The sequence below is a fragment of the Phyllostomus hastatus genome, unplaced genomic scaffold (genome assembly GCF_019186645.2).
Source record: "Phyllostomus hastatus isolate PE091 unplaced genomic scaffold, TTU_PhHast_1.1 phas_contig_86, whole genome shotgun sequence".
Taxonomy (NCBI): domain Eukaryota; kingdom Metazoa; phylum Chordata; class Mammalia; order Chiroptera; family Phyllostomidae; genus Phyllostomus; species Phyllostomus hastatus.
In genome coordinates this window covers 14,465,501-14,491,740 of record NW_025333977.1, presented here as the reverse complement: position 1 = coordinate 14,491,740, position 26,240 = coordinate 14,465,501, and the positions used below count along the sequence as shown (strand labels likewise).

Here is a 26,240-nt window from a genome sequence, read left to right as displayed (position 1 = left end):
GCCGGGTGGGACTTGGGTGACACCCAGATAAACTGATTGCAGGCAGAGTGTGAGCTGAGATCATATTTAAATGTTTCTTTTATCCATTTCTAAAGAAGAATAAGCCCCCTTGTATGTGAACCAGACTAGTTTTGGACTCGAGAGTTGACCATAAGAAGAAATTAGTAGAGTTTTGGATCTATTTTATAATATGTATAATGAAAGCAGCTCCTACTTTTTACTCGTTGGGTGCTTGACTGGCATGTTTTTATTCAGGAGACGACGACGACGACAGCAGTTCTGAGAGCAGTGCTGAAAGTGACTCTGGTAAGTAGTAAATGCATCTGTTTCTTTAATTCAGGCAAGACATATAAACCTTGATTTTTATTTTAAAGTAATGCACACATCAGGTATCATTTGAGGACATGTTAATTCCTAGCGTGGTTGTGTAAAGTACCGAAAAAGCACTTACATGGGAATTAATTTGAGTTGGCAAGCCAAGTGGCAAAACAGGATGAGCTTGAGAAGAAAGACAGGAAATGGTTGCCGTTGGTGAAAAGCAAACATTGTACCTATTCTCCCAGGAGCCTGTGTTTCCTTTTTAGTTGTCGTGAGTCTGACTTAGACCCTTTTTTATTTCACAGATAATGAGGAGCCAGAAACAGAAAAAACGAGTGAGTATATCCTTCCTCTGCATTTTGTCTGTTGTGGTCGAAAGGAAGAAAGAGAAGGCCAGCCTTTGGGGTTTTTAAGTCTCAAGTTGCTTGTTGATGACCTCTTTCTGTGCAGAACCGAGTGAAACAGTAGGCAGCTTCTATGCATTTTGAAAATCTGAACTCACTACCCTTGGGACGCAGGGCCTGTGTTCTCTTCCCTGATAATGAAGTCCCCGCATGTGAGGGTCTCTGCTCCTACGGTTTCCCTAAGGAGAGAAGATTGAGAAACCAAATCCAACGTGCAGTTCAGCCGCAAGCGGAGCTGGCTTCCTTCCGTGGTCGCCGCTCACAGATTACCGCGGAGCGAACCACTGGCTGCAGGAAATGTTGTGCCGGTGGCTGGTTGGAAGTTTCTGGCTTGCTGTTCTGGTTATCTGTGAGCCACCTGAGTACGACACCACTTTGTCGAAGGCCATAGATTCTAGATACAAAATGTGGTTTGCGTCTAAAGTTTTGTAAGTGACTAAGCTTATGTTTCACCTGATTTGATTATACTGCAGGATTTTGTCCCCGGTCTTAGAGTGTGATCTGCCCCTGAACGCAGACACTCAGCAGGACAGTCGGAGGGCTTGTTTGTGACACTTCAGATAGGTGAAGTCTCTTCACTCAGAAGTCTGCCCATGTTTAATTCGCTCTGCAGTTTCCCAGTGGGAATCTCTGAAGGCAGTTGTAAGCTCCTTGCAATCCTGTTAGGTATTGATGAGAACCTGTAATTACCGAATTTTGCCGTATATAACGGGCACTTTTGCACCCACATTTTTGAGGGAAAAATAAGGATGCGCATTATACGTGGGTAGTACTAATGAGAATTTCTTGTACCTTGTATCTGTTCTCATAATTATTACATAATTATATCAAATTTGTTACATAAAATTTCTTGTACTATAATATGTTAAAAAATAAATGCTAAAATTCCTTTATAATACAAAAAACAAGTATCTAAATATAACTAAACAAAAAATTGAACTAAAAAAATCAAAACTTAAGATTTTTTTTCCTGAAAGTTTGGGTCAAAAACATGGGTGCACATTGTACCTGGGAACACCTCATACACAGCAAAACAGTATCTCCGTGTTACCCTCGTGGGGCAGCCGTTATACGTTCTGATTCCCAGAAGGAGAACGTGTGAAGCAGCCCCCCCACCCCCAGTCCTCTGTGTACACTAATGGATCACTTCACCCTCCAAAAGGTGGTCGCAAGTCCAGCCTCCGTAGGTTGGATCAGGGTAGAAATTAAAGCAGAACGCCACATACTGGGATCCCGTCTTTGTTGTCTCTGGCTGCTGACTGGGTAAACGGCCCTGGGGACCGAGGCCTGAGGCAGGACTTTTCCGGTCCAGAAGCCAGGCCTGGGCCAGGGCAGGCAACCCTGCTGGGAGGCATTTGGAGTCAGCGAAGCCCGAGATAGGCTCAGAATCCGGTGGCAGGCTGGGGTCAGGGCACTGTGTGGGGCAGGGGCCAGCTGGCCTTGGCCCTTGGCTGGGTTAGACACCTCAGTGTCCTTTGGCAGGGAAAGTGCTCTGACATCTGTGGGCAGAGGATGCTTGTTCTTAGAGCCCCAGGTTTGTACAAAGGGCCCTGCCTTCCACCCAGGGGTACCGTATTTGTGAAAAGACCTGTTGTTCCCCACACTGGTCAGATGGAGGGGGAGGGGGCCACCCCTGGGATGCTTGCCTCTGTGTGGGCTGGCTGGGTTTGCGGCCCACCCATCCTCCTTGTGATTGGATGTGACCCTACTCACGGGCCTGAGCTCTGAGAGCCTCTGAGTCAGATGGGTTGAAGAGAAGCTGTGGCTTATAGGTTGGGGAGAATTGCCTCAGTTTCTCTGCTTTGGCTGGGAAGACCTGGTCGAGGACTGTGTTCGCCTGCTGCTTAGGATTCTCTAGCCTCCTTTCCTGTCTCTGCTCCCAAGGCAAACAGCGAGACAGCAAAACACGGGCTGTGGATAAAACACAGTGTAGGTGTCATGCCATGAAATAATTTAGAATATAATGATCCTTTAAAGACAGTGGCTGAGGAAATCTGGTTGGCGGGTGTGTGGGGCAGGACTTGGGTCAGTATTTCAGAGCCTTTCATCTACGGTATTCTGAGTCCAGGATCTGAATACTTTCAGTCCCCCTTTGCCATTCATGCTATTGCTGTGATTGAAGTTGGTTCTCTCCTGCAGCCCAGCTCTCGGGACCCTGACTGCTCTGCTGGTCCAGAGATCAGGTGGCTGGTGCGATGGGGCTGGAGCTCTGCCCTGGGGGAGGGACTGCACCTTCTGGGCACTGGTGGCGGGTGGCATAGGACCTTACCCACATGTTGAGGAGTGTCTATGCTACCCCTAGGGCAGGGATGCCAAACTCATTTTCACCAGGGGCCATATTAGCCTCATGGTTGCCTTCAAAGGGCCAATGTAATTTTAGGACTGTATAAATGTAACTACTCTTAACAGTTAAGCAAGAGTTCAGAGCTGCCGCCGGGTAGAAACAAGGTGCCAGGCCGGATAAAACAAGGTGGAGGGTCGGATTCGGCCCGAGGGCCTTGTGTTTGCCACCTGTGCCCTAGGGTGACCCTCCCAGAGGTTGCCCAGATCTTTAAAGTATAAAACCAAGCATTTGACCCCAGGCAACAAGGTTGTTGTCTGCTTTAGAATTCTTGAGTCTTTCAGTGATTCCTACCCATCACCAAAGCAAAAAGTAGTTAATAACAGGTAACAGACACTGAGGGCTTGCTGAGTGCCAGGCACAGTCTCTGCCTGTGATTAACTTTCCTGACTTTGTGGGGGGTGGTGTTATTTTAATCCCCATTTAACAGATGAGGAATGAGTGAGGCAGGGGAGACTTGGTCACAGAACTAGAGCGCCCGAGGTCATCCACCAGGGGCCAGTGTAGATAACAGGAAAATGCAGCGCTGTTCCCGTTCGTAGTACACTTTCTGGATTATGTTACTCGGGTCACTCAGAAAATAGTCACTGAGCACCTATGAGGCCCTAGCGATACAGTCCTCAGGAAGCGCACGTTCCAGTGGGCAGACAGCCGGGAACCAGAAAAGCGAAAACATAGAGTGCCCTGTAGGGCGGGGGGAGGGGTGCTGAAGGAAAATGAAAGGGGAGGAGTGAGCGCATCAGCCAGGCCCTGTTTCGGGGGCGCCAGCAGGAAAGCCTCTCTGATAAGGCGACACTTGAGCAGAGACCTCAAGGGTGTGAGGGGGTGAGCAACATAATTTGAGGGAGGAGGCAGACAGCGCAAAGGCCGAGTCAGGGGTGAGCTTTGCTGTGGAGAAGTGGCCGGGAGTGACTGGAGGGCCGTCAGTGTCGGTTGGGGCGTAGGTGGGCTGGATCCTGTGGGGCCTCAAGCCCCATGGAAGGAGTCCACATGCCGAGTCAGAGTCTCTTACAAACTATATCTCACCTCAGATTCCAGTTTATGCCTGACATCAGATGCCACTCCCTTCCTCACTTCCAAGCTGATCTCTCTCTAACTCTCCAATAGCCTGGAGGGCTGGGGCCAGCCAAACCTTATCTTCAGGATAAGGACTCCGGCTTAGTTCCTGACTCTGGGGTGCTCCCCCTGAGAAGTGGGCCTGGGTGGGTGAGGAGTAACTAATGTGAGATGGTTCAGGGGCACCTGTGCCCTAAGCCCTTCTTGTCTCCGCAGATGGGGAACTAGGAGAGTCTTCCGCCGAGGGCGCCTCCTGCCGGGGTAAGAGCAGGCAGTGTGCTTGCCCTCCTCCTTCGTCTCATTCTCCCCCCCCCCCGCCCCCTGCTGCGTGGTAGAGAAGGGCAGGAGGGTCAGGGTGAAGGGTGGGGAGAGCCGTGGCTGCTGTATTCAAACACCAGATAAAAAATTACGGGCCACACTGGGGTGGGTTGAAGTTTGAGTCACATTCAAACTTATTTTCATGCATTAGACCTCCCGTGCGATTCACAGATAGGATAATAGGCTATGTGCCTTTGAATTGACTCACAGAGACTTTTAAATGTAAGTGTAAAGTTCCCATTGGTGGTGAAGCTGAAGGTATGTGTTTAAGTAGTAGGAGATTTACCCTGTGATTGCCTTGTGCCAATACATGTGCAATGGTGTCTTTAACAGCTGAAGAACGGGAGAATAAAGAATTGCCCACACATCATGTAAATTCAGGTATGAACTTTGGTTTTCCAAAACTTTCTTTTAAATATCATTATTGCTGAAGGGCATATGCCTTGGGATTTTATAATCTGGGTATATCATATGTATTTATTTAAAAATTTTTGAGAATGGCAATAACATTGATATAAAGTAAACCTTTTCTCTATTATTTAGAATTTATTAAAATTGAACCTCACTGTGAACACTGTAATGCTGAAAATGTAAGTATCTTTTAATTTTAAAATGTGATTCTCTAACTTGCTATATTTAAGAAAACATTTATTGATACATCACTTATATATTACATGTGTACTTTTTCTCCAGAAACACAATGAACAAGTGACACCCAGACTCCTTTCCAGGGGACACTTTTTGTAAGTAATCATGAATACAGTAGGCTTGTTATCATCACTAACTTAATTTTCTGCATGAATATAACCCCAGTTAGGAGAAACAACAGAACAGCGTAACTGATTTTACACATTTCATGTAATTACTCAGATTGGTTTCTTTGATAACGATGCTTCTTCAAAATGCTATAGAGTTTCCAGAATGTTTTTGAATGAAACTAGAAACATAAATGATTTTAGGAAGTCTTCTCCTAACCAAACATTAGGACTGAACAGGTGTTCTCATCTGTCCAACGCAGACTGAAGCTAGACTCGGAGGGGATTTACGAGTGCACAGAAACTGGGCTGATATTCGAAGTTAACAGAAAAGTTGACATCAAGTATTGCGTTTTGTCCTGGAGCAAATACGCAGACCTGGTGGTTAAGCCCTGGGTTGTTGGCGGACCCTTGTTTGACATTAAGTGTGACCCAGCCGCTCTCACCTCCATTGAGTTTCCCCATTTCCTCTGCCTGGGGCGTAAGTACTTCTTTGCCAAAATTGTAATGATTGTGTGCACGTGTGTGTGTGTGTGCGCGTGCCACCCCTGTGACACCTGGAACACTAACTGACCTTCATGTTTTAACAGACCACGAGGCCAACATGACGTTCAAAGTCTTACATGTTCAGAGTTCCAGGGCCTCGTTGGAATGTACTGTGGATCATTCTGCGAGCCATGTCAAGTGGCACGTGAGCTCTCTGTCACCCGTGGGACCTGTCATTCAAAGTGAAGGAACGTTATTCCACCACGGGGCTGTGATTCTGTACAAAGTCGTTGACCAGAATCCGTCCTTGTCTTTTCGTGTGTACGTAGTAACCAATAACAACTCCTTCGTCCAGGTAAAGCCAATAAGCACGAATAATAACGTTTGATTATTTTGTGTTCAAACATGGCACCACATTCAGGTGCGGGTCTGATTTGGCACTTCCCTTCAGGGGTTAGGTCCTCAGTGCTAGGTGGGCCCCAAGTCCTCAGGTCCATGGAGTGCGGTCGTCTGTATGTGTAAAGAGCATCAAGAAGACCGCAGATAGGGAGATAGCTCTGCAGAGGTGGGATTGGCCCAGGCAAGCAGAGCCAGCCTTGGAGAGGGCTGCCTGGTAGGTGGCCGAGGCTGGCGGTTTTCTGTAGCACTGCTACTCAGAACGTGCTCTGGGAACCGGGGGACCAGGACCTTTGGCATCGGCGGGGAGCTTGTTAAAATTTTAGCACACTCTCAGCCCCACTCCACCCTACAGAGTCAGTGCCTGCGCTTGGCAGGAATCCCCGGGGATTCGCGCATATTTTAGTGTGAGACGCACCTGTTCCAGACTATCCGTTTGAGGTCTTTGGGTCAAGTATAGGGCGACTTGCGATTTTTCTCCTTGGCCTGAAGGTCCTCAGATGAGATGGGCCTCCTGGGTTAACTCATTTCTTTCAGAGCACTGTTTTGGATAAAAATTGACCTATAGTTCATGGGTTCAACATTCGGGTTTTATAACAGCAAAGATCCATGAATCACCTGTTTTGCTTGAGGGAAGCGGGTGGGGGGGTTTGGATATTCACAGTGGTTCAGTTTTCCAGAATGTGGAACAAGGCTGTGGTGCCGGGCCCCTTTTCTGAATCCCTATATTGAGTAGAGCAGTCTGGGTCAGAGAGTTACTGAATCGGAGGTAAATGAATCTCCCCTCATACTTGCAGCCACTGTCGGCTCGCTGGTAATGCTGTCGCGCACGGAGGAAATGGTGACTCAGAATTACACTTTCAGAGTTCAGATCAGGGTTTGACATCAGTTAAAAGTATAAGTATTAAAAAATACAAAACCAGAAAATAAGCATTCTATTGATAATAGAATGTGCCGAGTGATGGGTTCTAGTTTGAGTTCCAGAATTTACCTTGAACTGTCTGCTGTCAATGTTTGAGGCTGTAGTATTTCCTCACCTTTAAAAATATAAGTTGTACTCATTAGAATTATTAATATGTGAAAGTTTAAACACTTAGTAAGTAAGTAGTAGGCTTTTGGATTCTTCCTAAGAAGGTAAAATCTGTTTCCTGTAATCTCACTAAAGGTAACATGTTCAGTTGGGAAGCTGGTCTTCGAAATGGTATAAAAACAGTCCCATCTAAAGTATAATTAGCATGGCTTTGGAATAAATACTGTTATTTAATAACTCTCTGTATTTTTAGAAGTGAGTGCAGTTAGTTCATGAAAAGGGCTCCATCATCCCTGCCTGCGGGAAGCTGGGGGAGGAGCTTCGTGTCCGTGCACGTGGGTGCTGCCAGGAGGGAGGGCGCACAGCCCAGTGCAGACAGCTCCTCCTTCCAGGCAGCTGTTTGGTGCCTACACTCTTCTTCTTGGGTTGATTTTTTTCCACGTATGTAGGCAAAGATTTTCTTGAACTTTGCCTTCAGGAAACGTACATTTCATCTCAGCTGTGCAGCTGCTTTTCTAAGAGGATCTGGGCCAGCGGCTGCTGCAGCCTGTTTGGGCCATCCGAACAATGCCTACAAAGTCAGTGTCCCCTCTAGAGCCACGTCAGAGGGATCGCTGTGAACATAAGGGGGGAAACGAAGTGCTGGGCAGGAAGGAACTGAATAAACTGGAACTGAACTCAGTAAAACAGTTGCTTTCTGCCCCCATGGTGGGCATGCAATTAGTACAAATGTATAATGCTCGTGCTAACTTAGTTTTCTCTCATATCCTTCCGAAGCAAGAAGCAAACAGTTGGTGCCCCACAGGTTGTTTCGGTTGCTTTTGGCCAGAGGGCTTTTGGGGAAGATGTGTGGAGACCTGGCAGGCTGCAGTGCACCTCCAGGCCCCTGGGCCTCCGGCGTGTCCTTGGAGAGCCCAGCGGGAGTTAGCCAGCCTGTGCTGCTGCTTCATAGGAGGAAGTAAAGACCGTGCAGCCTGGCACTGCATGGCTCGGTCTCTGTTTCCTACAGTTGCTGCTGATGCATTTCTAAACCAAAGCCTGTTTCAATCTGCAGGATATTTTCACGTCTGTAAAGAAGTCCGCTAAGAAGTTCATGAAAATCGACAAGCCTCCTGTTTGCCTGAAGCCACTGCAGAGTGGGAAGAAGTACAAACTGATCAGTGAGCCGGAGGCCGACATCACCCCGGAGGTCTGTAGTCTAAAAACCTCACCTGCGGGAGCGGCGGGGATGTATATATATCTGTTAGCTATGGTATTTATTTCGAGGGTCTCAAAAGAATCCATTTAGTTCTCATTTTTTTATTTCTTACTCACACAAAAACAGTTGTTTTGCTCATCTTGTAGCTTGTTCCAAAGATGCTGTTGCATTTAAGGGTTAGTCTGCAACCATTGCAAAGGTACATTAGCCAAGCTTTTCCCTTTTAAAAGGTTTTACATTTTCTTGAATGTGTTATTAAATGCTTCAAATAGTGTTAATGTCAAAGGAATAAAAAAACTCAAGTTTAATTTTAAGTTACAGGGCATCAAAGGTTAATGGACAGGAATGGCTAACAAGGGTCTTGGGGCTTTTCTTACTGGAAGGCATTTGGAAGTTAGTGATGGGAACACAGTGCCACTTAGATTTAAACTTTATTGTACACACAATTGCATTTTTAAGTGATTCCAGTTTCTCATAAATGACTAAGTTATTTTATTTTTTTTTAAAGATTTTATTTATTTATTTCTAGGGAGGGAAGAGAGAGAGAGAGAGAGAGACAGACAGACATCATTGTGCAGTTGCTGGGGGTTATGGCCTGCAACCCAGGAATCTACCCTGGCTGGGAATGGAACCTGGGACACTTTGGTTCCCAGCCCACGCTCAATCCACTGAGCTACGCCAGCCAGGGCGACTAAGTTATTTTTAAAACTTATTTTCATTATGTGCTCTGAATGTGTACCATAGCTTAACTAGCCTAGACATCTGTGTGGAAATCCCTTTTGTACACCTCTCTCAGTTTCTTTTATTGTATACGAAAAGTTGACATCTTTTGATTCTGTTATGGTGAAATATGAAGCAGGAGAGGGGGCTAATTGTAATGGTCTGTGTTGTACTATTTTATTGTATTACCAGGGCCCAGTGCCCTTTGAAGCAATCAGGTTGGTCAGGCATCCATAGCCTTTGAACGCAGACTGTCTTGTTCTGTTTCAAAGGGTCTCTTTGCACCCAATGTCATTTGAGCCTTACAGCAGGGCAGCTAATGTGTAAAGCCGGTAGGTGATTCAGTCACACCCCTGGATAGCAGGAGAGTATATCCCAGAGCTCCAGCTGCCCTTGGCTCCCGTGATGATACCACGGTCTTATCACTGATTCTGAGATTGATTCTCAGCCCGTCCAAGCTCATCGAGCCAGAGCAGGTGGATCATCAACGCAATCACAAGAAGCAGACTGCAGCCTTGTCGAGGAGGCGGGGTTCGATTTGAAGGGTTTGCTCAGGACAGTGATTCTTGGCCTTTGCTGCACAGTGGAATTCCCTGAGGGGCTTTGAAGAGGTCGGCAGCCTGGGTCTCACTCACCCCCAGAGACACTGACTTCATTGCTCTGGGAAGGACTCGGGCTTGGTGAAGCTCACCAGGCGACTTGAATGTGCCCCTATGGTTAAGAAGCTCTAAGAGAGGGAATAATGGATAGTGAGTGTGCGGATCTGCCCAGAAAGAGCCCCAGATGGTCCCGAGTTTTTTCTCACAGAGACGGTGGTGGCTGAGGGACTCCCACGGTCTGGCTCTGTCACGCATTGTGTGCACTCTCTTAACCAAATTCCGGGCATTTGAAGTGGGGATAATCTCCCAGGATTGCTCAGAGGATCATATAAGTGGTTTTGGGGCACTCTGAAGTTTGTAAAACTCTGTGTAAATCTAAGGTGTTCTTATTAATTTTATACCATTTTTGTTTAACTGACATTTACCACAAGTGTCTGTTAACAAGTAGGCCTGAGGTAAGAGCTAGGAATGAAAAAAAAGACAAAGCAGCAAGTCCTGAGGTTTTCCCTCCAGAGATGCCCGTGTAGAGGGAGAACTGCTGCTCCCTGTAAAGTAGTTTTCCCGTCACGTGGTGTTCCCATCGACGTGGACCACTACGACGTTGCAGCGGGTTTTCAGGAAGTCTGCCCACATGGTGACATTTGTTCTGGGTCTGGAGGGTGAGGGGCTCACCGGGAGAAGGAGCGGCAGTGCTGAGCGAGGTGACAGGAGTGTGCGGCCGGGCTCGCGGCCCTGGGAGAGTCCAGGGAACATGGAGCAGGCACACGGAGGGCCTGGGGAGGAATGGGGCCCAGGGAGGGCGTTACCTGACCTTTATAGGCCTTGGTGACCCTTTGAAAGTTGTGAGGGTAATGCTACCGATTTGGAAGGGAAAGGGAGAGGGCCCCGTTAAGGCCGTTGGTTTACGATGGCAGGGCCCAGGGGAGGCCAGTGACACACAGGCAGACCCGGGGGTGTTGTGGGTCGTGTTCAGACCAGCTCCATGGAGCAAGCCTCGCAGTAAAGTGGGCCGCGTGTCCTGGGTTTGCCAGTGCGTGTGAGAGTGGTGTTTATACTGTACTGTGGTCAGTATTAAGTGTCTAAAAAACCACATACATGCTTAATTAAAAAGTACTTTCTTGCTAAAAAATGTTAACCATCAGCGACTCAAAATATTTTTGCTGGTGGAGGGTCTGGCCTCAGGTTGATGAGTGCTGACTGATCAGGTTGGTGGGTGCTGAAGGTTAAGGTGCCTGTGGGAGTTCCTAAAGATAAAACAACAGTGAGGTTTGCCACATAGATGGACTCTTCCTTTCGTGAAAGATTTCTCTGTAGCATGCAACGCTGTTTGATAGTCTTTTACCCTCAGTAGAACTTGTTTTCAGATTTGGGGTCCGTCCTCTTGAACCTTACTGCTGCTTTCCCAGCTAAGTTTATGTAGCATTCTAAATCCTTTGTTGTTGTTTCGACCATCTTCACAGCATCTTCTCCAGGAGTAGATTCCTTCTCAAGGAACCACTTTCTTTCCTCATCCAACTCCTCGTTTGTTAAAGTTGCACCCTGAGATTGCAGCAATCCAGTCGCATCTTTAGGCTCCACTGTTAGTCCTAGTTCTTGGGCTCTTTCTCCCGTAGCTTCGGTTACTTCCTCCGCTGAAGTCTTGAACTCCTCATGGTCACCAAGGAGGGCTGGAGTCAACTTCTTCCAAACTCCTGTTAATCTTGATGTTTTGATCTCCTCCCATCACCATGAATGCTGTTAATGGCCTCTAGAATGCTGAATTCTTTCCCAAAGGTTTTCAGTTTTGCCCATGTCCTTCAGAGGACTATCTATGGCAGGTATGCCCTTATGATATGTATTGTCTTAGATAATAAGACTTGAGAGTCAAAATTACTCTTGAGACCCATGGGCTGCAGAATGGATGTTGTGTTAGCAGGCATGGAAACAACATTAATCTCATTGTGCATCTCCGTTAAATCTCTTGAGTGACTAGGTGCATTGTCAGTGAGCGGTAATATCTTTAAGGGAATCTCCCCCCCAGCAGTAGGCCTTAAGAGTGGGCTTAAAATATGCAGTAAATCATGTAAACAGATGTGCTGTCTTACAGGCTCTGTTGTTCCATTACACGTGCAAAGTAGACTTAGCATAATCCTTAAGGGCCCTAGGATATTTGGAATGGTAATGAGCATTGGCTTCAACTTATACTCACCAGCTGCATTAGCCTCTACAAGAGAGTCAGCCTGTCCCCTGAAGCCTTGAAGCCAGGCACTGACTCCTGCTCTCTATCCACGAGAGTCCTAGATGGCATCATCCTCCAACATAAGGCTGTCTATCTGCATTGAAAACCTGTTCAGTGTAGCCACCTTCGTTAATTGTCTTAACTAGTTCTTTTGGATAACCTGCTGCAGCTTCTACATCAGTACTTGCTGCTTCACCTTATGGCTTCTTCCCTTAAACCTCATGAACCAACCTCTGCCAGCTTCAAACTTTTCTTCTGCAGCTTCCTCCGCTCTCTCAGCCTTCATAGAACCGAAGAGAGTCAGGGCCTTGCTCTGGATCAGGCTTTGGTTTAAGGAATTGTCATGGCTGGTTTTTAATCTTCTATCTAGACCAGTTAAACTTTCTTCGTATCAGCAACAAGGCTGTTTCACTCTTATCATCTGTGTGTTCACTGGAGTAGCATTTTTAATTCCCATCAGGAACTTTTCCTGTGCATTCCCAACTTGGCTAACTGGCACAACCAGCCTAGTTTTCAGTCTGCCTCAGCTTTTGACATGACTTTCCCACTAAGTGTAATGTTTTCAGCTTTTGATTTAAAATAGAAGATGCGTGACCCTTCCTTGAACACTAAGTGGCCATTGTCAGGGTTATATTTTTTACGTTTTTCCATTTTTTAAAAGATTTTATTTATTTATTTATTTATTTTTAGAGAGAGGGGAAAGGAGGGAGAAAGAGAGGGAGAGAAACATCGATTGCTTGCCTCTCCCACACCCCCAAATGGGGACCTGGCCCGCAAGGCAGGCATGTGCCCTGACCAGGAACTGGAGAGGCAGCCGTTCAGTTTGCAGGCCAGCACTCGGTCCACTGAGCCCCACCAGCCAGCATCATTTACTGTTTTAGTATGGTTGTGTCTCTGACGATAGGGATGCCTGAGGAGAGGAGAAATGCAGGAGAATGGCTAGTCGGTGCAGCAGCCAGAACATGCTACATTTATCGATTAAGTTTGTGACACCTCAAGACAGTTACAATAGTAACATCAAAGACCACCCACCGATCACAGCTCACCGTATCAAATAGAAGGATAATGGAAGAGTCCGAAATACTGCGAGAATTTCCAGAACGTGACACAGAGTCCTGAAGTGAACAAGTGCTGTTGGACAATCAGCGCCGATCATTGCCACAACCTTCAACCTGTAAAGAGCATAATATCTTTGAAGGGCAATGAGACGCGGTCCACCTGTGCTTTGGAAAGAGTGCGTCTCTCCCCCAGGGTCGCTAGCCAGCCTGGGAGGGACAGAGGAGGTGCAGGCAGGAGGCCGTCTGTGCGTGGTTGAGGGGCCACACTTTGGAGTCAGCAGTGCGGATTCTCATTGAGTCCTGCCACTTTGTGCATGTGAAGTGGGGCAAGTTGTTGTGATAATTTGCTTCCCTGAGATTCTTTATCCACAACAGAGCAAAATCAGGGTTTGGTGGGGGAAGGTGGTGTTCAGTGAGGGAAGGAGTGTGGATAGAACACTCGGCACAGTCTGTAAATGTTGAGTCTCTTCCAGACTGTGGAATGATCTCAGTGAAAGGTGGTGGGGACATTTAAAAGCTCTTGTGAAAGGGTTGATGGGCGAGCATACATTCTAGTTTGGGGACATGAAGCCTGAAATTGAGGAAGGGTGGGGGAAAATTCAGCTTTAGACAGACAAAGCAGAAAAGGTGGTCAGGGTAAGGGGGCCTAGAAGCAGGAGAACAGGGGGGTGTTTAATAAGAGGGTATGATTTTCAGGGGAGGGATTTCCATGGTCAAGGTGTCAGTGAGCATTCAGGCAGGTGTTAACCCGTGCAGTTGTCCTCATTTGTTCTTTGGCGTTCCATGTTGTCAATGAGCACGACTTCTCCATTTACAAAAATTACTTGTTTTTTAAAGGAAATTGAATTCATGGATGGTTCACTTTTAAAGCTGAAAAGTTACATTGAAGTTTATTTGGAGCAACCCACGGAGTTTAAATTACTGTTGGTTGAAGTGGATTCCGATGAGATTGTATGGAAAGCGAAACTGAGAGAATGTAAGTGTTTTGTATCTTTCATTACATTTTCTTTTATCCTCACCCAAGGACTTTTTTTCAGTGCTTTTAGAGAGAGAGGAAGGCAGAGAGATGCAACATCGATGAGAAAGAGAAGCGTCGATTGGTCATCTCCCGGTCTCACCTGGACCAGGGTTTGTACAGACCTGGACCAGGAAATGAACCTGCAACCTAGGAATGTGCCCTGACTGGGAATCGAACCAATAACCCTTTGGTTACGGGTCAGTGCTCCAACCAACTGAGCCACACAGGCCAGGGCTTTAGTGTTTTATATCTTAAATGAAAACCAGTTTGTGAGGTGGTGGGGGTGGGAAAGAAAATAGAGTAATTGTCTGACTCATCATCATAACATTTAAAAATCTGGTGAAGAGAAAGGCCTCAGCTCCCGGAAAAGAAGTGTAGGTCTCAGGCGCCCACGTCCACCCAGGTGGCTCAGTGAGTGTGCAGAGGCTTCAAGTAGTGGGTGGGCTTGGCCAGTAGAGTTGGGGTTTCTTCTTACCACCCTGAGGTTTGGATCTCAGATATTTTCATGTGAGTGAGGGGTATCGTGACAAAGCGTCTTCTGTGACCGTGATGTAGATCTGCATTTTGACTGACTACGTGTCTCATTTGCTGACTTTGCCTCTTTGGTCTTCAACTGATAGCTCCTGCCCTGTGCAGTTATAGCTCGGCATTCCCCCTGTCTAATGTTTTGATGCTAGGAAGCCCTCTCACAATCTCCTCTTTACCATCCTCTCCTGCTCTGGGGACCCCTCTAGAGAGCAGGGGGCACCAGATAGCTGTCCCTGCCTCCTCCTTAGGTAGGCAGGAGCTTGACCTCCAGTTCTACTTGAGGGGAGTTGTTAGAACAACAGATACGTGAGTAGTGATCACACCCTGGAGCCGAAAGGTAGGAGCGGGAGCCGTGGGCTCGGAGTGAGGTCATGTGGTCCCCGTTCCATTTCTCAACTTACCCAGCTCCATGGGGGAGTGTGGGCCAGTCTGTCACCCACCTGTGGCTGTAGTTCCTTATCTGCAAATGGCACTGAGGTCCTGCTTGCCAGTGCCACATGCTTGTAATAGAAGGTAGCTTTGCATCAATTGCAGTTTGGATTCTGATACCTTAACTGTTTCCCAGTATCTCGAGTAGTCCTGTGCAGACTGCAGCACCTTTCTGAAAAGCAGCGTAAGTGGCCAGTGCCAGCGGCTGCACATGTGCAGTTACATCCGGGATCTGTTGGGTGTTCGAGAAATCTCCGTGTCCTCGAACAACATTTGAATCCTTTTTCAGCTCATTTCTTGTGTATCCATTGGGTTGTACGTGGCGTTTCCTACTATGTTTTTATACTCCAGAAACGAAACCTGATCTGATTGTTTTGGAGTTCTCGGTTCTGGCTTAAGCATGAGCCTTTTCTAGCAGGTGTGTTTGAGTCTTATTCTCAACATTATACCCATAAGTTGGCCCTCTTGTGCAAGCTAAAATTACTTACCTGGAAAGAGTCTGGATGGGACCTTGTGTTGGGGTTGTATTGTTTTTCTCAGTTCAGATATTAATAAATGGACCTGAAAGTTGTTACTTGTTAATCACCACAAATGCTGTAGTAATAGAGGTATTTAACTCGGAGCAACCTGAATAACAGATGTTCTTCTGGACTAACGGCATGTCTCCTAGTGGTTTTAAAGACCACTTCATAAGACCTTTCATTATGTTTGCTTTTTAAAAGCTTCTCTAATAATTCTTAGTGTATTATAAGATGTTTCTGGTCTCTAATAACTATTTTTAAAATTTTGGCTTACGCCAGTGGTTCATTGAAATTAGCCATCACTATCAAGGCATCTGCACTAAAGGGATGCACAGAGGGCCTGCGTGAGACGCAGACGCCTCACAGGCGGGGGCTCGCTTCACTCGAGGACGGCAGTGGCGGCCCACAGCGCAGCGTCCAGGACCAGCCGCAGGGACAGCGCTCTCCAAAGGACAGAATGAAAATGTCTGAGGCTGTTTTGGTGTAGTACATGCAACTAACATTTAAAATAAGTGTTTATTTTTATGGCTTCCTTTCCCACATGGCAAGTGATAGTGTTCTGCTTACAGTAGTTCTAGATTTAAAGACATATGGAACAAATTGTGTTGCACTTGGGTGTGGCAGAAATGAGGATGGTGGTGCACACACAGCTTGAGTTTGGGGCACGCTTGCCCTTCGGGGCCTGTGGGGAGGAGCACTTGTTATATTTCTCAGAATTTCAAGCGCAGTGCATTCATGTATGTACCAACTTAAACCCCAGACTCAGGAGTGAACTTCAGAGATATTGCCAAGACCCCAGAGCTTACTTTTGCAAACTGATTTCATTCTGGTTCCATACCACTTTTTCAAAGTGATGTTTCTTACACTTGCACAGGTGACTGGGTTCAAGATGACAAGAGTCAGAGCATTTCAAAAAGCAGCACGAGAGGTAAGTGCTAGTAACTCGGCATTAAGTGAGTTTTACCCACTTTCCTGTTGCTGATACCATTCACTGGGATGTTTATTTTGCTGCGCAGAGGTGGTCCCGTTAAGTATCTGTTAACGTGCTCTGTGACTCTTAATCATTTGAACAACCTTAGAATCCATTTTTGTTGGTTTCTAATGGAATGATGATATTTTTTTGAAATGCAAATTGAAGGTGGGTCAAAAATAAACATAATGGAAAGCCAATGTATTGATTTTTTTTTAAAGGTAACAGGCGACGTAAAATGAACAGCGCCCTACCTGAAGAGGAGGCCTATGAGAAAAGGATGAAGCAGGTTGACACTTCAGGTCTGTAACAGTGTCATCAGTGGCTGTACATTATTTCCCTGGGCTCTTCCGTCTCCGTCATCCAACACACACGCGCTTGGATCTGTCGTGGTGGAGCCACGTCCCAGCTGTGCATGGCCTGTGTCCCAGCTCCTCAGGCTCGGAGCAGGGGGCTCGTTGGCCTCCCCCAGCCTGTTTTTCCAGCTTGGTTCCCCACTCCTCCCCTTTACCCAGCAGAGCTGAGGAGGAGAGGGGATCGCCTACAGTCCTTAAGGGTAGGGCTATAGCCTGTCCATCTTTACATTTCCCAGAGCACTGAGCATGGAGCCTTGAGGTGGAAGACAGTGAGCGTTGCATGAATGCGTGGAATTGTGACTGTCCATCTGTGCATTCATTGGCTTCAGAGCTCTTAGCTGCTTCCGGGTGGAGCACCTCCAGCTCAATTATTACAGGCTGGTCTTGACTTAATTTCTTTAAATTAAATGGCAGAGACTAAAGGCTCAATAGTTGTGAAAATATAATAGAGACTTAAAACATTTAACAATACTCTAAGGAGCCAGAAAATGGAATTTGCAGCTGAAAATGCAAGTCCAGCAAGAATTCACAAATCTGAGTTGAAAAACCCAGACTCAAATTATATAATGCAAGGTCTTAAGCATTTATAAATATCTCTTGTAACTCTCCAAATTAACTCTTTCATCAAAATACCATTTCTTTTACTATTATTTTAAGAAGGTGTGAATCTCCAAAAGCAGACAAATGCTCTGTAAAGTGCAGTATGATATTCTCCACTCTGCGGGGCAGGAGGCTGTATGGCACATGTGTGATTTTCCGGTACGCCACTGTACAGCGAACACCGGAATAAGTGAGGCTCTGGAATTATTTTTCAAACCTAACTAAATTGAGATACAATTTTTTCTAGTTCTGTGGAGCTATAGTTGAAAGAGAAAAGTGTATATCCTTGAAGCGCACAACATTTAGTGTGCACATTGTGAAGTATTTAGCAATCAAGTTCATGAACACATCCATCACTTCACAGTTACTTTCTATTTTAGTGGTAAGAACACTTAAGATCTACTCTCAGTAAATTTTAAATATAAAATACAATGCAATGTTATTGGCTATACTCACCAGGCAGTACATTAGATCATCAGAAATTTTTCACCTTATAACTGAACGGACATAGTTTTGTGCCCTAGACTGGACATTGAACCAGTGACCTTTTGGTTTGCATGCCAGCACTCAATCCACTAAGCCACACCAGCCAGGGCTAGTTTTGTATTAAATTGATTTCTAGGACAAATTTTTCTTGTCTCATGCAATTATTTGGCTATTTAAAATTGGCTTCTGTACCAGGTAGCTAGAAGTAGAATTAAAAGATCAAATACACCTAGAAAGATAAAGAATTTCCAGCCTTTTTGGAAGTGACAATGTAGAATCTAAATAAGCAAATTAATAAGATTTTTTGTTTGTTATATCTGCACACTTTGAGATATCCAGTCACTAGCCTGATAGTTTCAGACTCAGTATATTACTGTGTTGCTTTTTAAAATATGGTCCGCACTTAACCTTAAAAGAGTCACTTTGAGATCTTGTTAAAATTTAGGCTATGAGTCGCATACAATGAGTTTTGGGATGATGGTCTTGAGAATTTCCATTTAAATAGGTTTCCTTGTGCAGCAGTTTTCATTGAAGTTTTGAGAGCCAGTAGCAATGGGCTGTGTGTCAGGGAACCACTAGAGGGCGCAGGCCATCATTAAGAAACCCATTCTTCAGTGTAGGAAGTGAGAGAGGAAACTGAAGTGGGAAAGGGTCCAAATACAGATGTTAAATTCACATTAATAAATTAGGTGTTGCAGTCTTGGGGGAGGGGCAGGAAATATTCTTACCTCTCTCTCCCTTCTGATGTCCTCTCCAGTATTTGTATTGCCTTGAGGATCCTTATATGAAACGCTACAACCGGTGAGCTTGGCTACCCCATAGCACAAAGTCATTGTCGAAAATCTAGTTTAATGATAGGGCTAACGTTTTTATGGGGCCAGTGGTTTGCACTGGTAATATACGCCCTTCCAAGATGATGACGGTGCTTCTTGGAGATGAGGTGTCACAATTACCACCCGCTGACTTCTCTGTGGAGCGCATTGTTCCCCTGATGCCAGCAGAGGGCGGAATGGAGCCTGCAGTTCAGATCCCTCACTGACATTTAGAGACACAGAGGTGGACAGAGGCAAAGCTGTATATTTTTCTTTTTGAGCCACATAAATTATTTTTGGTATCTGAATTTTTTTATTCCAGCCTCATCTGTGCTGCTTTGTGAACGTCTTTTTCATAATTATGATGAATATTATATCCTGGTTTAATATTACTAATGAAAGAGTTCTCTTTGTCCTTAATATAGTTTGGAAAGCAGGAATATTTTTTGGTATTTAAATGTATTTTTAAAGCAGTTGCAGTTACAAATATAGTGTCCTTTTTAAAAAGATTTTATTTATTTATTTATTTATTTAGAGAGGGAAGGGAAGGAGAAAGAGAGAGAGAAACATCAATGTGCGGTTGCTGGGGGCCATGGCCTGCAACCCAGGCATGTGCCCTGACTGGGAATCGAACCTGTGATGCTTTGGTTTGCAGCCTGTGCTCAATCCACTGAGCTACACCAGCCAGTGCTGTAGTGTCCTTTTTAATAGTAGGAGAATACATTTTCATTGTTAAGTAGTTATAAATGATGGATGTTTTGATGGGACCTACCGAATTCCTCATCTCCTTTTAGGTGGAGCACACACCCCTTTAACAGAAGCTCATTTGATTACCCTTGCTGGAAAGCTGGGGAAGGAGTGGATAAAAATTGCCATTGCCAAGCTGGACCTGGATATCAGCGTTATTGATGCTATCCGGGAGAAGAAAGAAAGTGATACAATTAGTACGTTTAAGATGCTGCAGAAGTGGCAAGAAAAGGAGCAGAGCAATGCCACAGTCCAGAATTTATATAACTGCTTGAGAGACGTCTCAGTTGAAATCCAAGATGTGCTAGAAGGTGAGCAGGAAATTATCTCAAGCCATTTGCTTGGAATCAAGCTGTGTCTTTGTGAATAGCAGCTTTCTACTGTAGGATGTGTTACTTGTTTATTTAGAAGCTTGGGTTCAGATTATGCAAATGCAGCAGCAAGCTCTGGGGCTGCCTAGTCTGAGTCATGAAGATTTGTGCATAAAGTCAGAGGAAGGGTTCAGATCCCTGCTCAAGTGCTGGCTTTGTGACTAAGCAAATTCTTAACCTAACTTTAAGGTCCTCTGTTCCCACCTGTTGGATGGATGCAGAAACTTCTATGTCCTTGGTCTGTTGTGAGCATGAAAAGAAGTAATGCATGTAAAGCTTTAGGCCAGTAGTAAGGCTCAGTAAGGAGAAGGTACGAAGATACCATGGTACTTGAGACATAACTGGTAGCACTGAGCCTGCTGGGCCTTCCCTGGTGCTGAAGCAGTGCTCAGGGAGTCCACTGGGTGGCTCCAGTGAGCCTCAAGCAGCAAAGAGGGGAAGGGAAAAAGCCGAGTGGAGAAGCTAACTGGAGTCGTTTCTGCTCTCAATCCAGAAAACCACAGGGTTCCTTCCTTTGTTTTTAAGCACTTCTTTTTTGTGGTTTTGATTGTGTTATACATATATCCAAAGTCAAGCTAATTCAAAACTTTGATTGTTATATATTGTTACCATAGTTAAAAAAGTGCTGCTTCACAGAACCCTCAATCAGTTAGAGAGAGGTTTTTATTTGGAACGCTATTTAACTCTTTCTTCCAGAAAGGATGTACAGATAAGTGTGTAAACGCCTCTGAAGTTGACATGAAAGTTAAAAGCATTCGGTGATCCCTCTCTCAGGATGCTTTCAGAGGTGGTGGGCAAGGGCTCCAAACTCCCCCTGTGGGCTTGGGACCAGAAGCCTCGAGCTAATAGAATATCAAATTTTTCATTCTTAATGCTTGGATCTGTTGAAATTATGTATGTCACTGAGGCCACGTGTGGAAATCTGCTTGTTTGCATGTAGGCACTTCTGCCTGCTGAGCGAGGCCGCACTGCGCTGTGGTAACCAAACAGAGCTCCTTTTTGCCTGCTCCTGGCCTCGCTGACTGTCCGCCTGCTGGTGCAGGCACAAGGGTTTGGGACATTTTTGGGCAGTAGAAGGGTCATAAAAACTTACTAGTCCAAGTCCCTCATTAAATAGGAAAAAAATCCTACGTGAGTTAAAAATGGCTCTTCCCCCCAACCCTGCAAATTTACCAATATTTTATGACTTTCTGTAGCCAAAATACCTGGGTAATTGGCCGAATTTTATATTTTTATCAGAATATTTTAGTATATTATAACTACAGCCTTTAAATTGCAGTGGCTTCTCTTAAGCTCAGGAAAAATCAGCAACTTCCAGGAGTTTCTTTTGTTTTTTAATTAGTTCCTTTTTAAAATAGGCAAGTGATTTCATTTCAAAGGTTGTCCCTTTTCCCCCCAACAACAAATCCCTGAATTTGTGTAATTCTCTGTTTTATCAGGTTTCTTATAGGCAATATAAAATTTGGAAGATGAACTGAAAAAGGAAGCCTCAGGAACTTTTTATCTGCAAAATACACCATTTCAGCTGGTCATTGTGTATAGAAGTGATGAGACCTGAACTTCACAGTCTCCGGAAGCAACTTCTGGACAGCCAGCTACTCTATAGCTCACACTATGTAAGGGTGAAGAGAATGTAAACTTTTGGAAAACTTGAGGAAGAAAACACTTCTATAATATCAAGACTTCTCTTCTTTTTTGGTACCTCCTGCTCACACCCTCCCCCCTGCTCCCCCACCCAGACAGGTATAATTTACAAAGGGTGCTTAAAGTTGCTCAGCTCAGGCCGGTGAGAGAAGATGCGGTGATTTTCCTTTTGGAGTCTTTGGACCATGAAATTCACATCAAGTATTTGAAACATTTTTAGCAATTAAGTGATGGTGTACTTGAATTTGCACCAGTTTAATCTAGCTTTTATTGTATTGACATTAACAATGAGAGGAGATTCCCCTTTTACAGTAGCTTCCACACAGACACATGTGCCTCTGGGTACAAGACATCTTTTTATGTGGGATGTAATTTCCATATCTCATTGCTACCCTGTCTGGCGAGTGGTCTGTTAAACCTCTAATCCGGCAATGTTACCTGGCCCTAGAGTGACTACAAAGCACTGGAACCCTCTCCTACCACAGTGTGGGTGTGCACCTTCAGGAGTGATCTTCTCACCTTACGGGTCACGTGCAGTGCGATCCCTGCAGTTTTCATCAACCTTCTGGAATCGCTGGGCCAAACACTACTGCATGTCTTGACTTTCACCCTGGATCATTGAACTTTTGGGGGGGAAAATCCACTCGGAAATAACGTTAGCAGGACCAAGGAAAACTGTCACCTCTTCTTGAAGAAGACAGGCCCTAGGAATAAAGGGTCACACTCGCTCTTGATAACTGGTGAAATGTCTTTTGTTTTGGTATGTATAAATATTGTCACTTTCCCAGAATCATGCATACAGTGATTAGTGTTTTGGATATGTTTTGTTTACTTATTTGAAGACGCTATAAATTACCATTAGTCTTCTGTCTACATTAGCTGGAGAGTTAAAAAAATCTCAATGAATTAATCTGAGAAACACACTTTAACTGTTATTTTGCCCATGGAGAACAAATTCACCTTAAAGGGAGATTTTAATTGTCCGGGATCCTGTGGAATTCAAATTAATGTCACTTTAATGAGTTTTTTTAAAATTGTACTGTATTATAGGAAACCTGTAGAATTTTAACATCCAGAAGTGTAAACTACTTTAAAGGACTTGAATTTTTAAATGTTTATTATTTTTTATAAGTTTTTTTTCAAATAAAAGCATAATTTCAGAGGTGCTTGGTATATCTGCTTATTTCCTAGTAGTTTTCCATCTTTTTCATACTATGGACAAAAGGAAGAAAAATAAATCTGAATTTGTACAGTGCAAATGTGGCTTCTTTGTGTTCTCATTTGCTTACAGATTATTTTTCACAGCATCGTCTTCCCCCATCGCCGTCGCACGACTGGGTGGAGCTGGGTTTGGGCAGCGGTGCAGTTCTCGAACTGAGGCTGAATGCGCGTGATCCCAGGAAGACTGGTTCCCCTGGCATGTGCACAGGCTCACCCCAGCATTTGCGCAGGTTCAGAACCCTCACCTCACCTCACTCCAGGAGTGCACTCTGGCTCCCTGTCCTCCCCGGGGGAATGAGAAGGCATGTTTTATTATAAACCAGGTGGATTCATATTAGCTTCTCACCTGTGCAGCTCTCGAATGGGGTTTGTGTTTGCATATTTGGAATTCCTTTTGTTACGTTATTGTATGGCTTTAGGGTGAGCGTTTCCCCCCCCCGGCTTTATCATGTGGAAGCCTGTTTTCAGTCCCTTTTCTAAAGAGGCCACTGTATTTGCCAATTTTTATGTGTGTTCTCGTAAGGGTGGCGGTTTCGACAGGCGCCTGAAGCCCTTGGGGTGAAGCGGCACAGTGCTGGCTGAAGGGCCTGACCCAGCTGGGGAGCCTGGGGGTCACTGCTGGGACCGTGTCTCTCCCAGCTGTGGGGTGAGCGGTTCTGATAACAGCTCTGTAGCTGCTGATACTAAAATAGAGGCCGTGGGCTTGAACTCAGAGCCAGAGTTCTGAAGTTCTTCCGGCTTCTCCACTGGGACCCCCAGCTCTGCCCTGGGGCCCTCCCACGGATTGCCATTGAATTTGTCCCGACCACAGTGTAGCTCCCAGTCAGACAGCCTGGAGTGAGGCAGCCGTCTCTCTTCTGTGGAGATCCATCCCTGCTGTTCACGATGCCCTCTGGCATGAGTTTCATTTATGGAAATGGCTACCCTCTTGCCATTGATAGCAGTGTTCTATTTTCAAGCATGTTGGGAAATCTAAAAGATCGTTTTGTTCCTTATGAAAACCTAATTGCAGGGAGGGCCTTGGACAAGTTCAGTGAGTGTTTAACTTTTCCTTAGCTGTAGGAGCCATTAGTGAAAAGCCGTCTCACCCAGAACCTGTGTTGGCCAAACTTTCCAAAGTGGTGATGCTCTGGTGGGGGGCTTGGGGCTACAGAAGAGTTCCTGAGGAGCCCTGCCAGGCCCCCCACCCTGTCCTGTCGGGGGCTGTGTGGGGGCCAGCGGATGAGAAGATTGCTAGGGTCTCTCAAACTACCGTCTGCAAGTTCGTTTCTAAGACATCTGCAACGGGAAGTAAGCCCTTTCCAGTTCACAGGTGTGGATTGTTGGCACGCTGTTTCCGACGGAGAGTAACCACATGATCCCAACCTGTAGATATGTAGGTTATTTAAATCAACAGGCTTATACATTTGGGATCCCCCCAATATAAGTATGTATAATTGGTTTGAACCAAGAAAGCATGTGTATTTTACAATTTTTAATGTTTTTGAAATTGGGAATAACAATTTTTAAAGACCATAAAGGTTCTTTATTCCTAAGTTAGAAAAAGAAGTGAAAAACAAGTGGGAACCCATGAAGATTTGCCTTTCCCATTTTTGAGTGCCAGGGCCTGAAAACACAAATACATGAGTAAGTGATGATCTCGTCACAGTTATTTAAAAATGCGGAGCATGGTTTTCAGAAAATACGCCGAGTCATGTTTTTGGGAAAATACTGAGTCATGGTTTGTGAAAACACCGAGTCATGATTTTTGTGAAACTGCTGAGTCATTGTTTCACAAAACTACCGAGCCATAGTTTTCTAAAAACGCTGAGTCATGGTTTTTCATAAAACTGCGGCTGAACCATGGCTTTCATAAAATGCCGAGTCATGGCTTTGTAAAAACACCGAGTCATGGTTCTCAAAAATGCTGAGTCATGGTTTTGGGGAAAAATGTGCTGAGTTACAGTGGCCTTAAAATGCTGAGTCAGGGTTTTCAAAAAATGCCAAGGCGTGGTGCCTCAAAAATGCTGAGTCATGATTATTTTAAAATGCTGAGTCATGGTGTTGCAGAACAGGCACACACAGGGCCAAGGGGTGTACTATTACCAAAAGGACCCCCACTAGATTCGATTGTCTGCCGCCTTAGGAAAAACATCTCTCAATGCCAGAGACTTGTGAAAAGGAAAGGAAATGTTTATTTAAAACTATACAGACTTAAAGTAGTGACCTAATGTCTTCATTAAAATATCAAAGCGCTTTTGGTTACCCTCAGATGCCCACAGTGCCTCCTTCTCCCCCTGCCCTAATTTGGGGTACCGTAACTCAGGAAAAGAAGCAAATGTCTGGGATCCAGGCTACTGACACCGTCAGCTGTGTCGCCGTTCATGCAGGATCTCCAATTAATCCAAGACCATGTGGCACCTTCTCATGGCCTACTGGCAAGAGTTCTTTCACCCTTCTTCCAGTCAAAGTCTCTCCTGCTTCCCAAGCCACGCGGTCAAAGGGAGCACCCCAAAGCCGCGTGGTCCTCTTCTACCAAAGCTGCGGGGGTCTGCACTTTGGTGAAACCTTGTGGTTCCCTTTTCACTTAAGCTGCAGGGAGGGGTCCCCACCCTGCGTGGCAAAGCTGCGTGGTACTCTCACATGGCTGTGGGGATCCCCACTCTGCCGGAAGCTCATGGCTCTCTGCGCAATGACTGTGGAGTCTGGGTTTAAATCCCCGCGCCAGTCTTCCTCTACAGCCCCATTTCCGACTCCTCCCACAACTGGCTACACTTGCCAGCACTCTCATATTTTCCAGCTTTACTGGGCTGCCATAGTGGGTCTGGGCAAATGTGGCCCCGTGGTGTGGAGCCAGTCATCTCCAAGCTTTCATGCAGGCGTTGTAATCAGGGGGACCTGCCTCCCAGTTAATCTTAGTTAGAGGTGACTTCCATTCCCCTGGCTCCAAGCATGGCCACAGCTATTTAACATATCTATGCAACTAGTTAAAGCTTATATAGATATGTTAAATGACCATGCCACAGGTCAGCTGCAAAGCTGTTGCTGTACGAAACAGCCCTGCATGTTCCTGCTCCATGTGTCCCTTCCTCCAACTCACACCTGTGGGGGAAAGGGGTGAGGACATCTTATATGTCTTTCTAATATTTCCTAGACACCTTGAGTTCTGGACCCCATTCCAAATCCCTTTTGGGGGCCCCCTCTTGGCTGCACCCTGTTACAATGGTGCCTCAAAAATGCTGAATCATGGTTATCTAAAAATGCTGAGTCATGACTATCTAAAAATGCTGTCATGGTGCCATATATCGCTTGTACTCACGTTCCCTGTACTTGACGCTAATGGTGTAGTTAGAAGGGGGGAGGGATACAGTTACAATGGAAGTGTCCCCTGACTTACTGTGGCCTTAGTATGAGAAGCAAAGGGGTGCAGCGGTTGTGCACAGGCTGGAACCCTCCTGGTGTGCAGACAGCCACTTGGTCACTGAGTCCTGGGAGGATGGTGGGCAGGGGCGGGTCTCTGAGTGTGTTCCAATAAGGACAGCAACCCCATCACGATGGCTCCACGTTTGTGACTTAACTCACCTCCTCATGTCCGCCCCCATCTCCAAATGCCATCGCTCAGGGGATCAGGGCTTCACCATATGAATTTTAGAGGGGCATA

General features: G+C 45.6%; 1 protein-coding gene across 1 annotated transcript in view; it reads left to right on the top strand.

The window, feature by feature from the left end:
• Positions 1-22,630, top strand: part of LOC123827474 (caspase recruitment domain-containing protein 8-like) — a 36,053-nt gene extending 13,423 nt beyond the window's left edge. Inside the window, exons 4-17 of the mRNA XM_045851951.1 lie at positions 256-306; positions 624-653; positions 4,336-4,380; positions 4,771-4,818; positions 4,981-5,027; positions 5,131-5,180; positions 5,456-5,673; positions 5,783-6,033; positions 8,159-8,293; positions 13,735-13,873; positions 16,268-16,321; positions 16,585-16,665; positions 19,412-19,675; positions 21,175-22,630. Of these exons, the coding sequence (XP_045707907.1) occupies positions 256-306; positions 624-653; positions 4,336-4,380; positions 4,771-4,818; positions 4,981-5,027; positions 5,131-5,180; positions 5,456-5,673; positions 5,783-6,033; positions 8,159-8,293; positions 13,735-13,873; positions 16,268-16,321; positions 16,585-16,665; positions 19,412-19,675; positions 21,175-21,185 (1,424 nt within the window). The 3' untranslated portion in view covers positions 21,186-22,630. The remainder of the gene's footprint in view (positions 1-255; positions 307-623; positions 654-4,335; positions 4,381-4,770; positions 4,819-4,980; positions 5,028-5,130; positions 5,181-5,455; positions 5,674-5,782; positions 6,034-8,158; positions 8,294-13,734; positions 13,874-16,267; positions 16,322-16,584; positions 16,666-19,411; positions 19,676-21,174) is intronic.
• Positions 22,631-26,240: the final 3,610 nt, after the last annotated feature.